Source organism: Platalea leucorodia, assembly GCF_965183815.1.
Source record: "Platalea leucorodia genome assembly, chromosome: 19".
In the NCBI taxonomy this organism is placed as follows: domain Eukaryota; kingdom Metazoa; phylum Chordata; class Aves; order Pelecaniformes; family Threskiornithidae; genus Platalea; species Platalea leucorodia.
In genome coordinates, this window is record NC_138841.1 from 9035457 (window position 1) to 9050495 (window position 15039).

Below are 15039 nucleotides of genomic sequence, written 5' to 3' on the forward strand. Positions count from 1 at the left end.
CAGGGTAGGGGAAGCTGAACAGTCCTTGACTGGTGTAAGCACTACTTAGCAAGAACTAAAACATCAGTGTGTTATCAACATTATTCTCATACGAAATCCAAAACACAGCACTACACCAGCTACTAGGAAGAAAATGAACTCTAGCCCAGCTGAAACCAGGACATTTTGCTATTGTCCTGAGCATTGTTTTTATTATAGTTCTAAGGCTAATTTTTCTAAAAAGAAGCATATTTTTCAGGTGTGGTCTTCAAGAAACTATGCAGATTAACAAGTACATGAAGAAAAGCTAGGTCCCTGCGGCCATTGCCACTGCCTAATTCTCTTACTATTCCATTAGTTACTAATATATGCCTCTAGGGATACTAAATTTGATACGAGCGCAACCCTTACACAGTTCATACTTTTGGGGGGAAAAGATACACACATCTTCCCATTGTGACGCTAACAGGTAGAACTTTACCTCTGCCAGCTGGAAGAGTGCCAAATTCCTACAGTGCTTTACTGGCTCAGGCCTTGACAACTGGGAAGTACTTGATGAGATCTAGGTCTTAAATGAACAGAGAAAATAGCTCAGTGGCACACAGGAAAGACTGAAAGGAAGGGAGAAAAAAAAGCTGCTTATGGCTTGGATGGGCGTGCTCTTTGCTGGGTAAAAAACTGGCTGAATGGCCGGGCCCAAAGAGTTGTGGTGAATGGAGTTAAATGCAGCCGGTGGCTGGTCACAAGTGGTGTTCCCCAGGGCTCAGCATTGGGGCCAGTCCTGTTTAATGTCTTTCTCAATGATCAGGATGAGGGGATCAAGTACACCCTCAGTAAGTTTGCAGATGACGCCAAGTTGGGTGGGAGCGTTGGTCTCCTGGAGGGCAGGAAGGCCCTACGGAGGGACCTGGCCAGGCTGGATTGATGGGCCAAGGCCAACTGTGTGAGGTTCAACAAGGCTCAGTGCCGGGTCCTGCGCTTGGGTCACAACAACCCCATGCAACGCTACAGGCTGGGGGAAGAGGGGCTGGAGAGCTGCCCGGGGCAAAAGGAGGGGGTATTGGTGGACAGCCAGCTGAATATGAGGCAGCAGTGTGCCCAGGTGGCCAAGAGGCCAATAGCATCCTGGCTTGTATCAGAAATAGCGTGGCCAGCAGGACTAGGGAAGTGATCGTCCCCCCATACTGGGCACTGGTGAGGCCACACCTTGAATCCTGTGTTCAGTGTTGGGCCCCTCACTACAAGAAGGACACTGATAGAGCACAAATTGCTACTTAGCACGGAAGGTAAGTGTGGGCAGGGGCACAACCGGTGCAGGTACTTTAAGAAGAGATACCAGATCCATCCCAGACACCAAGGGAACTGCCTTTTATACTGTTCAACTTGTGTCAGTTATTTTTGTTGCAAATGACACCCCTGATTAATGTTAGACCTAGGTACAGTACCAATTGCTTTGCCATTGACACACATACCTGCCACGCACTGTTTAGGTGCAGCCTCACTCCAGGCTGCTGAACATCCTTGAAAAGTAAGACTGGCCAACATGCATGTCTAACTACTGATCATCAGTGAGCTACTGCTGAACCGCACGTTTTAGCGGTGTCCATGAGCTTGTTTCCTGGCACCTACTCAAGTTCTTCTTTGATGGGTAAGGAAAAGCCAGCAGCCACAAGCCCTTACCAAGACTGCATCTTGCAGCACAGAACACAATTCCTGCCTACTACCACATGGCTCTGGCACTTTCCTTCTTGGGCGCTGTAAAATGAACTGAAACAATTCAGTGCGCTGGTATTTGTCTTACTCTTTAAAGGACTTAGCAGTGAATTTCAAGAAACAGACTGTTATCAAGAGGAACTATACAAAGTATTACATTGCTCAACTGACAGTATAACTGACCGTTTAAGCATGCAAAAGCATCTTAGAAATGCTGGAAGATGGCTGTGGAGTTATTACCACAGAAGTATCATAAGAGACACTGGAATTAACCAATTTTAAGAAGCTTGTAAGCTCCTGCTGCAGGAGCTCCTGCAGACACCGCTCCCTCCCCGCGCTGCCGCTGATGCACCCGCGGTGACGGAGGATTGAGCGCGCCCCAGGCCCGGCTCGCTGCTGCCAGGACAGGCCGTGGGGGCCTGGGGCTGCGGGACAAGCCTCAGGGGAGGTGCTGGGGCCAGGGCAGCTGCAGGGGCTGAGCGGGGCTGGGGAGGCTCCGGGGGCGCTCTGGGAGTCGGGCTGCCCGGTGCCTGTGCCCGGGGGGGTCCGTCTGCGTCTCCTTCGCCTCCCCAGCTCTCGGGTCACTCCCGGGGCTGCCCCGGCCGGGCCCGGCTCCAGCTTGGAGCTCCCCCCGCCACCCGTGGGGGGCCAGCAGGCAGGAGACACCCCCGCGCCCGCCCAAGGGCCTCACTCACCTCACGGGCAGCCCCAGGCCTCACCTCAGCCGGGCCGCAGCTGGAGCTGCACCTCCCGAGACCAACACGGCTGCCGGGAAGGTGAGCGTGGGGCCATGACGGCTCCGGGCATGCCCCGGTAACCAACATGGCCGCCCGGCAGCCCCATGTCTCAGGACTACAGCTCCCGGCATGCCGTGCTAACCAACATGGCCACCTGGCAGCCATGTGCCCCAGGACTACAGCTCCCGGCATGCCACGGGGCGCAACTGCCCTGCTGTCTGACCCTGCGCGGCCACCGTCCCCCGCCCCGGCTGGGCCCTGCCCCACGAGCAGGCCCCATGGCTGCCTGCGCGGGGCTGCGCTGGCCCCAGAGCCCCGGTGGAGAGGGAGGAGGAGGGGGAGAGGGGGACAGAGCGGCGGAGAAGGGTGGGGCAGGGCGGTGGGGTGGCCGGAGAGGGACAGGAGCAGGACAGAGGGACAGGAGATGGACAGAGGGATGGTGGGAAAAAGGGGTAGCTGGGCAGGGAGTGGAGAAAGGAAAAATAGTGGTGAGGAGCAGAAACAGGGACAGAGAAGGAAGGAGATGGAGGGCAAGTGAAGAACATGGCGCAGGAAGAAAAGTAGTGCTAAGCAGCAGGACAGAGGGACAGAGAGAGAAGAGGGGCAGGAGGGAGAACAGAGGGATGGACAGACACAGAAAGGGCAAGGGCACGGGACAAGGGGGTGGAGAGACAGAAGAGTCAGCAGGAGGGCAGAGTGACAGAGAAGTGGGGCAGGGAACAGGACAGAAGGCCAGAAGGCAAAGGGTGAGAGGGAAAAGAAAGGGGAGAGGGAAGGGGAGAGGCAGGGGCAGAGAGTGGGACACAGAGCAAGGGAACAGACACTCTCTGTTTCTGGAGCCTCCCAGTGTTGAATGGAGTCTCTCTCCCTGGCCTGCTGAGTACAGCCAAAGTCCAGAAAGAAAACTGCGAACGTCCAGGGATTCCTCCCACCCCAAAGGTGCCAGGACCAAAAGCTCTTGCTGCTTTTGCAGGAGCGCGCCTGCCCAGGGCAAGAGCCACACGGCAGCCGTGGGCTCCTTCCCCGCGCGCCACAGGGCTGTGCGAAAGGAGCTGATTTTCCCCTTCCCCTGCTTCTTCCCGGTAACCCCTTCCTGTGCCTCCCTTCTCTATCGGTTCCTCTAGGAGCCCCTGTTAAAGCAGCAATCCATCTCCCCTCTCTTAGGTGTTCCCTTTGAACCTGTCGTGCCTCTTTTTCCTTCTCTCTCCTATGAAAAATCATCCACGCTACCTCTAACATCTTTCCCAAATCCCTGGCTCCCCTCCCAATTTCCTCCAACGTTTCACGATACGTCCTAGGGGAGATCTTTTCCGAATCCCCCCTTCCGCAGAGGGCTTAGTACCCACCACAAAAGACACAGCAACACCAAACAGAGAAACAATAACTTTGCACAAAATAGTCAGAGGCATTCCCCAGAAGGGGACTCGAACCCCTAGATTACCTTCAGTGGGGCTCCAACCCACCCCTTCGGCCAAAGGTTTCCAGACACAGGTGTCCTAGGGACTTCGGCCCGATAGGATCCAATCCTTCCCTTAGGTACCTTTACAGCCCAACCCTGCGAGGCCTTCGCCGCGCCTGACGGGCAGGCAACTGCCCTTTTAATGAGAAAAGGGATGCTTTTACCTTCCCAGAGGTCCTGCTCAGAGCTCTTCGGTCCGGGCTTCGGAGGTTCTTCCCGAGAATCCCTCAGTGCCGGCTGGGGGTCCTGCGATCCCACGGATCCATCGAGATTCAGAAGCAGAGTCCCATCTGGGTCGCCCAAACTGTCACCGAAATGGGGAATCAACCTCTTCACACCCATGTAGCATCGAGAAGCAGGCATTCTCTTTATTACAGCACTGGATGCGTGGGGGATGGTCCCACCTAAGGTGCCTACCATCATACAAAGCTAATGGGAAAATTGCCGTTTCTGCTTAGCTTTAGAAGCCATTTCCAGCAGCATGAGAAACCCCCCAAGCATCCTGGGATGCCCACTCCCCAGCCCCATCTCTCAGGAACCCCTTGGGAGCCTCCAGCACCCCCCAGGGAATGCTCCTGCCACCCTGACCCCCTCCCAATACTCCCTGCTGTTAGGCAGCTGCCAGGAAGACGGGGTTCTAACCCTCCCCATCCCTGGAATCCTTTGGACGAGCTTTCCGACTGGCTGCCCGGGATGTCCTTAGCGGAGGCGGCGTTGTAGCCCAGGACACGATGCCCATGATAGCAACAGCGGGAGGGAACAGCCAAGTGTTGCAGAATGCAGCACTGGGGGACCGAGGGGCCTCGAGTGTTAGATGGTGGAGCCCATGACGGGAACAGCCCAAGGGCTGCAGAACCGCACAGCCTTTCTGGGAACCCCAGAGAGGGTGGTCCGTCAAGAAGAAAGACAGGTCAGGGTTGTCCCAATGCCAAGGGGAGAATAACCAGGGGCCAAACGCTGGAAAATTCCCCGTCGACACTACTCAATGTGACACAAAAGGACCCCCAACAGAGAGCAGCGAGCTCTAGAGTGGGGACGTTGATGGGCCGAGGAACGGGGCTTCCCACAGGCCACTCAGACAGGCTCCCCACCCCCCTTTCACAGAAACTGGGGGGTAACCGACAAACCGACAGCCGGGATGCTGGGAAGGTGCTAGGCCAAACGGTTCCATCGGCTCCTGCGGCAGTTGTAAACTGCAGCCGGGCCCCTCTGCCTGCCCTGGGCTGGTGCCACTTGCGGAGCCTCCCGGGGTGGCGGGAGAAGGAGCGGTGCCAGGCTGGGCCTCTCCTCTCTGGAGTAAACCTTAGGAGTGCTTACTGCCTTCCTCAGGTTGAAGAAAAAATTAAGGAGAGGTCCTAACGGTTCCCGCACGCTCCCGCCCTCCCCCCAAAGGGCCTTCTTGCGCACCCCACTTTGGAGACAGAGCTTCTGCACCAATCTCAATTGCCACATCTTTTTTATTTTTTTGTTCCTTCCCCTTCTGCTGCTCTTTTTCTGTATGCCCTTCTCTTTTTCCTCTGGTTTCAGTCGAGGCTTTCTGGTTTTGCCATCTTCCCGTGAACCTGCACTCGATAAATGCAGGTGTACGCTGGGTTTCCCCAGTTGCTCTTCACCAGAAGTTTGACACGTGCAAAGGCTCTGGGAAGCGGCGCGTTCTGGGAAGAAAAGCGGGAAAAGGAAGCGGGGGTGTTAGGAGCGACAATGCAAGGAAGGTGTCTCCCCCTGCCAGCCCTGCTCCTGCTCAGGAGCGAGCTCCTGCAAGTGGGTGGGAGCGGCTGTGGCAATCTGAGGCTCGCTGCTGGTACCGGGGCTGCTGGGGAGGCTGGGGACACGGGAAGGGGGAAGGCAGCTGGCATCCTCTGCATGCCGGCCCTGCTGGGGCTCAGTCTCCCTCCCCTCTGCCCCTTCCCTCTGCTGCTTGCTCTGTGCTGGCAGAGAGGCCGGGGAGGTGCTCCTGTGCGGGGGGCGGCTGCTGTGCAACCCCACCAAGCTCCCGCTGTCTGCTCTGCCTGCTTTCCTCCTGGCAGGCGTGAGAGCACGGGGAGAGAAGGGGCACGCTGTGCTGGGAGGAGAGGACACTGCCCAGCCTGCCAGCAGGCCACAGGACGGAGCGACAGTGCTGCCCGACGCCTTTCGCCACCGGGCATCCCTGTTTCTCCACAACACAAAGACGTTGCTTGTGTGGAGCGGCCGCGTGTGCGGCTGGCTCTGCTGAAGGCAGTGCGTGCAGCCAGGGATCTCTCGGGACTTGTGCTCCCACAGGCCTGACCCTGTCTTGCTATCCTTTTGCTACCACCACTGCGTGCTACTCAGCCCTCCCAACCCCACCAGGTCTCTCTCGGCGGTGGTCCGGGCCCCTCGGCCCAGGGAGAAAGCATTCACGCTCTTCCTGCCATGGACTTGCAGGCAAACCTGGTTTGCTCCCCGGCACCTTGCCCCTGCGCGTGGACCGTACCTTCAGAGGGAAGGTCTGAATGGCCTCCTTTGCCACGTTGTACGTGAACGTCCCAAGGAGAGTTTCCTCTTCTCCGTCCGCACCCACTCCCTCAGGGGCAAAGCACAAGGAGAGCAGCTCAGACTCGTCCCCACAAAGAGGGAACCTACGTGCTGGATCAGCCCTGCTGTCTCCCCACCCTCTCCTGGGGCTCTAGCAGTAGGCTAGCACTCGCCATGGTGGAGCTCAGTCTCGGCCTTGACTTGTGCTCAGGAACCCTGAGGTGCGTGTCCCGAACAAGTCTCAAGAGGGATGAAACCCCTAGAGCCCTTGAAGTGTCCCGCTAGGGCACTGCGGTGCTCAGGAGAGAGCAGGACGTAAACCTCAGAGGACGCACAAAAGCAAGCAAGACCCTGCCATGGCTTTCCCCCAGGGCCAGATCCCCGCCAGAAGCGCCCAGCAGAGACTCACAAAGACAGCGACGTCTCTGGGGGCGCTGATGACAGTCCCAGATGGAGAGACTTCTTTGAAGATGTGCTGCACAGTGATGGCAGTCAGATGGACTCGTGCTGGCAGCCTGATGACCACCTGGCCCTGATCCCCTTGTAAAGGCCAGCAGTTTCCTGGGGAAATATCCGGCTGCAAGCAGAACGCGAGAGCAAGGAAGAGTGAGAGAGTGTTGGGGCCAACACAGCGGCCCGCGTAGCTTGAAGCGTAGGCGCCGTTGTGTCCGCGGGGTCTATTTTGGCTTGAAAATGAGGCGCGTGGGAGGAAATGGACAGAAGCAGGAGGCCTTCGTCCCTGCCTGACCGAAAGGGGGCTCTCAGGATTATGGGGCAGAGGAGACTAGCAGTTATGAAACCGTCCCAGTCAGGGCCTAGCAGAAACACCTCTCTGCCCAGTGGCTCTGCAGGGCACCCCCCACCAGGGAGAAAGTCTTTCACCCAGCTGGGGCAGAGCACTGTGGGCGAGATGCAGCAGTTTGGCTCCGTTCAGCTCCATTCCCCTCCTGAGGGGAAGCGCTGATTGCTAGCAAGCCCAGCCCTGTGTTCGAGCTTTGCTTTCAGGAACCTGATCAACACTGTGGGCTTGAGCAGTGCCACTGGAGCGAGGGGAGAGCCCCTGAGGTCGGTCCCCAACTTCAGCGGGAGGCAGGCAACCTTCCCGGAGGAGTTCCGCTACGATACCTGCAAAATAGTGTCGGGAGGGTTGGCAGTGCGAAAGAGCCATAAAAGCCTGCAGCCCCAATTCTCTTTGCAGATGTAGGTCTCGGAAGTTCTCTGCATGTCGATGGTGGCACCTGGAAGGGAGGGAGAGCAGGTGACTACTGGAAGAGGCCACATTCTAGGAGGACTCGGTGCTCAGACAGCATTTCTGATGCTGCCGGCCAGCTCCACGTCTGTCAGTCCTCTCCTCCTCCCCACGCTGCTGGGGGTGCCCAGCTGCACAAGGGAATGACGGCCGCCACGTGCCTGGTGGTGACTGCTTCTCTCACAGCGCCACGAGGAGAAGGTGTGAGCGTTCTGGGAGACAGCAGGCGCCCACGTCAATGACAGCACACCAAAACTGAGGGCTTGCGGCATGGGCAGCAAAGGATGGCCCAGCCATTCCCTCTTCCAATGCAGTGGAGAGGAAGAGAGCCCTTCCAACAGCACAGGAACACGTGCGGGGGCAGCGGCGGAGGCCCCCGTGCGGAGGCCCCCGTGCGGAGGCGGAGGGCAGGACTGGGAGGGAGTCTGGGAGGGCCACTGTGCCACAGCCTTGCTCTTGGACCCCATGAAGCATTGAAGCTCCCCCCCTTTGGAGAGCAGCGCCCGGAGCACAGGCTTCTTTGGGGAGTGCTGCAGACAAGCGCAGGGCAAGGAGACTGGGCTGCTCGTGTCCATACCAGAGCTTTTCAGGGCCCAGTCAGACATCTCGACGTAGACTTCCGAAGCCATCTGGGACGCTGCCTGGTTCACTTCCTGGGAACGCCATAAACGAACACAGAAAAGGACCACATCAGCGGGCAGTTCAGCATGGCTACTAGCGCCGGCAGAGGCAAAGGGTCAGTGTCAGAAAGGCAAGGCAAGCCTAGTCCACAGAGCTGCAAGACTCTCTGCTGCTGACGTGCTGACGGCCATGGCCGCGAGGTGGGTTGACGAGGGTCCCCACACCCTCGTCCCCACCCTCCACGCTCTGCAGGTAAGCGGGGAGATGGGCTCGGGCCCTGCAAGCGACGGCTGGCCCCGTCAGCGTGCCTGGGTCTCATCCCTGCCTCAGGAGCCCAGCCAGAGGAGCCAGAGTGCCGGCGTGCCAAGGGAAGGCTCTCAGGAGTCCTCTGCTGCCTCAAGCAGCCTGCTTGAACTGGGCCTGGAGAAGGGCCTGTGCAGCGCAGAAGCTCACCCAGCAAGCCCCTGGGGCAAAGGCTGGCTTGCTGCAGTCAGCAGTCCGACCCCACCAACAAGCCCAAGGAGTGCTTTCTCAGGGGTTCTGCCCAGCCAAGCCTCCTTCCCCAAAACGCAGCATCACCTTTGCACTGCTGATCTCTGCCCTCAGTTGAGCCACCTCCTCCATCAGAAGCTGCATCTTTTGGCTGTGCTCCGCCAACAAAACGCGAAAGTTCCTGCATGAAAGCACGAAAGCAGATCTTGTCAGAGAGCGGCCCGTCCCCTCTGGGGAGCGTCTCAGCTCGGCAAGAAGGAGAGACACGTGTGCTTTCCCTGCTTTGCGAGTGCTTCCCTTCCACACCAGTTTGAGCAGAAGGCAAAGGCAGGTAGGAGGTATGGGAGCCCTGGCTGTTAGCAAAACGAGTGCAGGTAGCACGAGGTCGGCTGACGCTTCTGCACAGAACCAATGCCAGCTCAGGAAACGTCTCTTACCGCAGGGTCTTCAGGTCTTCTGCAGACACAAGTGCCAGCTCCTGAAAGGGAAAAACGCTCGGTTCGAGCATCCGCTACCAGAGCCGCCGGGGCTTCCCAGGAGAGGCTTCCCTAGGAAGACTCGGCACAAGCTGCTGCTTCTTTGGGTCACCCTGCGTGGCAGCAGGAGAGCCCGTGATTTATCCAGCCGCTCTCAGCAATGCTCTGTTGCAGGAGGTGCCTGTGCCACAGGAGTCACCGACCTCTAGCAGTGCCTTTGTCCGCATTGTCCACCCTGGCAGTGAGGTCCCGCAGTAAACACCGGCTGCAATTCACATCATCAAGAGAGAGTTATTTTACTGAGGTCGCTAGCGATGCCTGCCGTCGCGTTGTCTCCAGCCTGTTGCCTTAGGGGTGGGGCAGCAGGTGAGCTGAGGAGGTGGGGAACGTGGGGTGCGGAGAGAGGACGCGCCTCTGCCCAGAAGCCATCGGCCCAGGCTTGAGGGGACTGCGCAGCCGTGGGCCTCAGGTGTGCTCAGTGCCCCAGAGCTATTCCCCGCTTCCCCTCGCTGCTTCAGGGAGCCCCGACACCAGGCTGCATGGGCTAGGAGAGGTACCTCCCCATGGGTCCCCCTGCACGGCCCCTCCCCTCTGGGAATGCCCAGTTCAGGCTTGGAAGTAGCTACGCCCTTCTCTCGCGGACTTGCAGACGAAGCAAGCCATGTGGTCCAGTGGCCAGAGCAGCAGCATGGCTGGGAGACTCCCAGTCTTACTGGCAGGCCAAAAGGCAGTCCCAGTCCGGGACGTACTCGGGAAGCGCTTGGGTCATGGGAGTTTCCGCCCATACTGGCCCAAAAGGAAAGCCGGGCAGCTGAAAGCTGGCATCCAGCACAGCCTGGCTGTCGCTCTCAGGTGTCTGCTCATGCAAACTCACCAAGAGCCACGGGGAGCAACAAGAAGACAGCTTGGAAGATCCTCTTCTTCTGCAGGGCCACCTTTTGCCTGAAAAAGAGGGAGTCCTGTGGCTGCCCATGATCCAAGTCTTGGGCAAAGCCCTCCACCGGTGGAGTTCCCTTTTCAGGCCAGAAAGCCAGCCTTTTGGAAGCCTCCTGCTGCCAGAGAGCTGCCAGAGCAGCGCCCAGGAGGAAGACGATTTCTGTCCACACCGTTCAACACTGCCGGCAGATCTTCCCCAGAGGAAGGCCTCCAGAAGCACCATCCCAAAGGGAATGAAAATTATGCAGGGAAGTAAAGAGGCCGAGCAAACGAAGACTGCTTTTCAGCCGTCTTTCTGGTGGGGACCTTGCTCTCCCTTTGGCTGAGAAAGCAGGCCTGTTCTCACTTGCGATCACACAGATCTCTTAGGGGTGTTTTTCTGCACAGCTGGGAAGCGCAGGAGCCTTGTCTGCCTTTCCTCCCAGAGCCCTCCCAGACCTGCGCGGTCACTTGCCAGAGCTGGGGAAAAGCCTTCCCCTGCGGAGGCTTGGCTCTGCACCCGAGCGTCTGGCTACGCGGCAGTTTGCCCTACCGTAGCCAAAGTGTGGGGCTCTGGCAAACGCGTGGGAGTGAGACTGCCGAGGGGCTTTGCTCTTGGCTCTCCCTGAGAATGGCCACAGCACGAGCAGCGCCCCAGCTTGGGCTCCCGACTGGGAGCCCTGGGCTGCTGGCTGGGGAACACCCTCTGCTCTCCCCTTTGCTTGCACCGGCCCTCAGACATCCCCTTTCTCTCCCCCGTCCACAGCAGAAACGTGGTGTAATACGTACACGGCGGAGATGCACGTCCTCAGCAGACGTCTCCGCGGGGAGACAAGGGCGCCTGCCGGACAGCACGTAAGGCTGAAGACTGTCCCTGCGCAAGGAAAGCAGAGAAAAGTTAGGCCTGTCTCTTGAGGTCTCCTCTCTAGGATGCCCAGCCCCACGTGTCTCAGCTGCCTGCGGGGAGGCGGGCACCGTGTCCTACACACTCCCTCCCTGGGGCAAAGAGCAGGGCAGCCTGCACTTCTCCTGCCGCCTGTGACGTTTGGCCAGAGCTCCAGCGCAGCGCAGCTCTCCAAGTTCACCCCCGAGGAGGTCACAGCAAGCAGCAGTGCTGAGCTTACTTGCAATTTCCGTGGCCTTGTCACGCCACTTGGCAGGCCCTTGAGTGGCTGAGCCGGGAGCTGACATTGAAGAGAGTATCCCCAGCTCCACCTGCATGCGGAGGTTCCTGTCGGAGGAAAAAGACAAATGCCCGTTGCCCACCATCCCCACGCCGTGGGAGCCGAGGCGGGCAGGAGTAGCCTGAGCGGCGGCCCTTGCCAGAGGACGGGCCTTCCCAGCAGCAGCGAGAGAGGCCAGCACAGCTGGGCTGCTCCCAGCGGGCCCCCCCCCACCCCCCGCTTCCCCATCCTTTGCTTTACAGGCCTGCAGTGGGAGCAAGCTGGCAGCAGCAGACCCCTGCCTCGGGAAGCCCACCCGGCAGCACAGCCCGATTCTCAGCCCGTCCCTCCCTGGCCCCTGGCACCACCCTGCCCCACGGCAGACACCTCCCAGTGGCCATTTGGGGAGGGGGCACAGGCTGCTGCCCCCCCCCCCCAGCCCCCCCACCTCTTCCCTGGGCACTCCCAGGTCTCCCGACCCCTCTCTGCCCCGCACAGCTGCTCCCATCAGCCAGGCAGGATCGCGCCTCAGCGTCCCGAGGGGACCAGTCTCAGGCCCCAGGGGCTTGGCCTCCCCGTACAGCAAAACCGCCCCGTGCAGCAGGGCTGGGCTCCGACCCTGCAGCACGAGGCTACCGCCTCCCCAAAAGCCCCTGCTGCACACTGCCTTTTGGCTGCGAGAGTGAGCCAGGCTTTCCACCGAGACCCGTCCTCACAGAAGGGGGGCTTCGCAAACCACGGGGCTCTTCTTCAGAAAACTTCTGTCGGCTTCCCCAGGCTGCTCCGCACCCCACTGACCGTGCTAGGCCACGTCCGTGCTACCAGCCCAACCTGATGCCCCGGGCACATGCCAGGCTTCGTACCTACTCGTCTGGCAGCGGCTCGGCCCCGCTGCCTCCCCTGCCGGCTGTTGGCCAGCCTCGTTCCCCAAGGAGCCTTGGGAGGGCCCTTGGCGTCTTCTCTCGGGGGCCTTTCTCCTCGCCATCTCTGGGCAAAGGCAGGCTCCCCGCTCTGCTCTTCCCTCTCAGCCCCAGCAGTGTGGCCTGCCCAGGCAAAAACAGCTCCGGCAGCAGCCCCACGCTGCCCCACAGCAGGAGCGCACCTGCCCAAGGTAAGAGCCACACGGCAGCTGTGGGCTCCTTCCCCACGCGCCACAGGGCTGTGCGGGCGGCCAGCTCTGACCTCACACTGGTGGCTCTGACATCACACTGGGGGAGGCATGCGGCCTCAGTCAGAACCTGAGAGCAATGAAGTGAGAGAGGGTGTTGGGACCGTTAAGCGTCTAGTCATGTTTAGAGCCCCAGTGTCTGTGGGGCTGTGAAGTGCTCCCAAGGGAAGGTTAGGGTCAGAAACAGCTTTTAGTCCTGGCACCTTTGGTGTGGGTGAAATTGCCGTCTATTTGCAACTTCAGAGCTGGGCTCTGGCTACAATGAGCGGGAGACAGAGAGAGTTTTGGACTTTTAGGAGGGCAGGCAAGCGCAGAGGCCCAGTGTTTGTGGGCCTGTGTCATGGTTTAACCCCAGTCAGCAACTAAGCGCCACGCAGCCGCTCACTCACTCCCCCCTCTCCAGTGTGATGAGGGAAAGAATCGGAAGGGTAAAAGGGGGAAAAACTCGTGGGTTGTGATAAGAACATTTCAATAATGGAAATAAAGTAAAATAGAAGTAGTAGTAGTACTAGTAGTAGTAGTAGTAATAATAATAGTAATAATAATATAGTAATATACAAAGCAAGTGATGCACGATACAACTGCTCACCACCTGCCGACTGATGCCCAGCCTGTCCTCGAGCAGCGATCGCTGCCCCCCAGCCAACTCCCCTCAGTTTATATACTGAGCATGACGCCATACGGTATGGAAGAGCCCTTTGGCCAGTCGGGGTCACCTGTCCTGGCTGTGCTCCCTCCCAGCTTCTCACTGTCAGGGTAGGGGAAGCTGAACAGTCCTTGACTGGTGTAAGCACTACTTAGCAAGAACTAAAACATCAGTGTGTTATCAACATTATTCTCATACGAAATCCAAAACACAGCACTACACCAGCTACTAGGAAGAAAATGAACTCTAGCCCAGCTGAAACCAGGACATTTTGCTATTGTCCTGAGCATTGTTTTTATTATAGTTCTAAGGCTAATTTTTCTAAAAAGAAGCATATTTTTCAGGTGTGGTCTTCAAGAAACTATGCAGATTAACAAGTACATGAAGAAAAGCTAGGTCCCTGCGGCCATTGCCACTGCCTAATTCTCTTACTATTCCATTAGTTACTAATATATGCCTCTAGGGATACTAAATTTGATACGAGCGCAACCCTTACACAGTTCATACTTTTGGGGGGAAAAGATACACACATCTTCCCATTGTGACGCTAACAGGTAGAACTTTACCTCTGCCAGCTGGAAGAGTGCCAAATTCCTACAGTGCTTTACTGGCTCAGGCCTTGACAACTGGGAAGTACTTGATGAGATCTAGGTCTTAAATGAACAGAGAAAATAGCTCAGTGGCACACAGGAAAGACTGAAAGGAAGGGAGAAAAAAAAGCTGCTTATGGCTTGGATGGGCGTGCTCTTTGCTGGGTAAAAAACTGGCTGAATGGCCGGGCCCAAAGAGTTGTGGTGAATGGAGTTAAATGCAGCCGGTGGCTGGTCACAAGTGGTGTTCCCCAGGGCTCAGCATTGGGGCCAGTCCTGTTTAATGTCTTTCTCAATGATCAGGATGAGGGGATCAAGTACACCCTCAGTAAGTTTGCAGATGACGCCAAGTTGGGTGGGAGCGTTGGTCTCCTGGAGGGCAGGAAGGCCCTACGGAGGGACCTGGCCAGGCTGGATTGATGGGCCAAGGCCAACTGTGTGAGGTTCAACAAGGCTCAGTGCCGGGTCCTGCGCTTGGGTCACAACAACCCCATGCAACGCTACAGGCTGGGGGAAGAGGGGCTGGAGAGCTGCCCGGGGCAAAAGGAGGGGGTATTGGTGGACAGCCAGCTGAATATGAGGCAGCAGTGTGCCCAGGTGGCCAAGAGGCCAATAGCATCCTGGCTTGTATCAGAAATAGCGTGGCCAGCAGGACTAGGGAAGTGATCGTCCCCCCATACTGGGCACTGGTGAGGCCACACCTTGAATCCTGTGTTCAGTGTTGGGCCCCTCACTACAAGAAGGACACTGATAGAGCACAAATTGCTACTTAGCACGGAAGGTAAGTGTGGGCAGGGGCACAACCGGTGCAGGTACTTTAAGAAGAGATACCAGATCCATCCCAGACACCAAGGGAACTGCCTTTTATACTGTTCAACTTGTGTCAGTTATTTTTGTTGCAAATGACACCCCTGATTAATGTTAGACCTAGGTACAGTACCAATTGCTTTGCCATTGACACACATACCTGCCACGCACTGTTTAGGTGCAGCCTCACTCCAGGCTGCTGAACATCCTTGAAAAGTAAGACTGGCCAACATGCATGTCTAACTACTGATCATCAGTGAGCTACTGCTGAACCGCACGTTTTAGCGGTGTCCATGAGCTCGTTTCCTGGCACCTGCTCAAGTTCTTCTTTGATGGGTAAGGAAAAGCCAGCAGCCACAAGCCCTTACCAAGACTGCATCTTGCAGCACAGAACACAATTCCTGCCTACTACCACATGGCTCTGGCACTTTCCTTCTTGGGCGCTGTAAAATGAACTGAAACAATTCAGTGCGCTGGTATTTGTCTTACTCTTTAAAGGACTTAGCAGTGAATTTCAAGAAACAGACT

At 57.7% G+C, this 15039-nt stretch overlaps 1 protein-coding gene across 1 annotated transcript; it reads right to left on the minus strand.

Moving 5' to 3' along the window:
- Positions 1–5411: 5411 nt before the first annotated feature.
- LOC309598932 (sperm-associated antigen 4 protein-like) lies at positions 5412–14806 on the minus strand (the record flags this gene model as incomplete). Its single annotated transcript, XM_082329960.1, has 7 exons — positions 5412–5543; positions 6344–6433; positions 6794–6961; positions 7510–7622; positions 8211–8286; positions 8834–8927; positions 14790–14806. The coding sequence occupies 7 exons, from the start codon at positions 14804–14806 to the stop codon at positions 5412–5414; spliced, it is 690 nt and encodes a 229-aa protein (XP_082186086.1).
- Between the last annotated feature and the right edge of the window lie 233 nt (positions 14807–15039).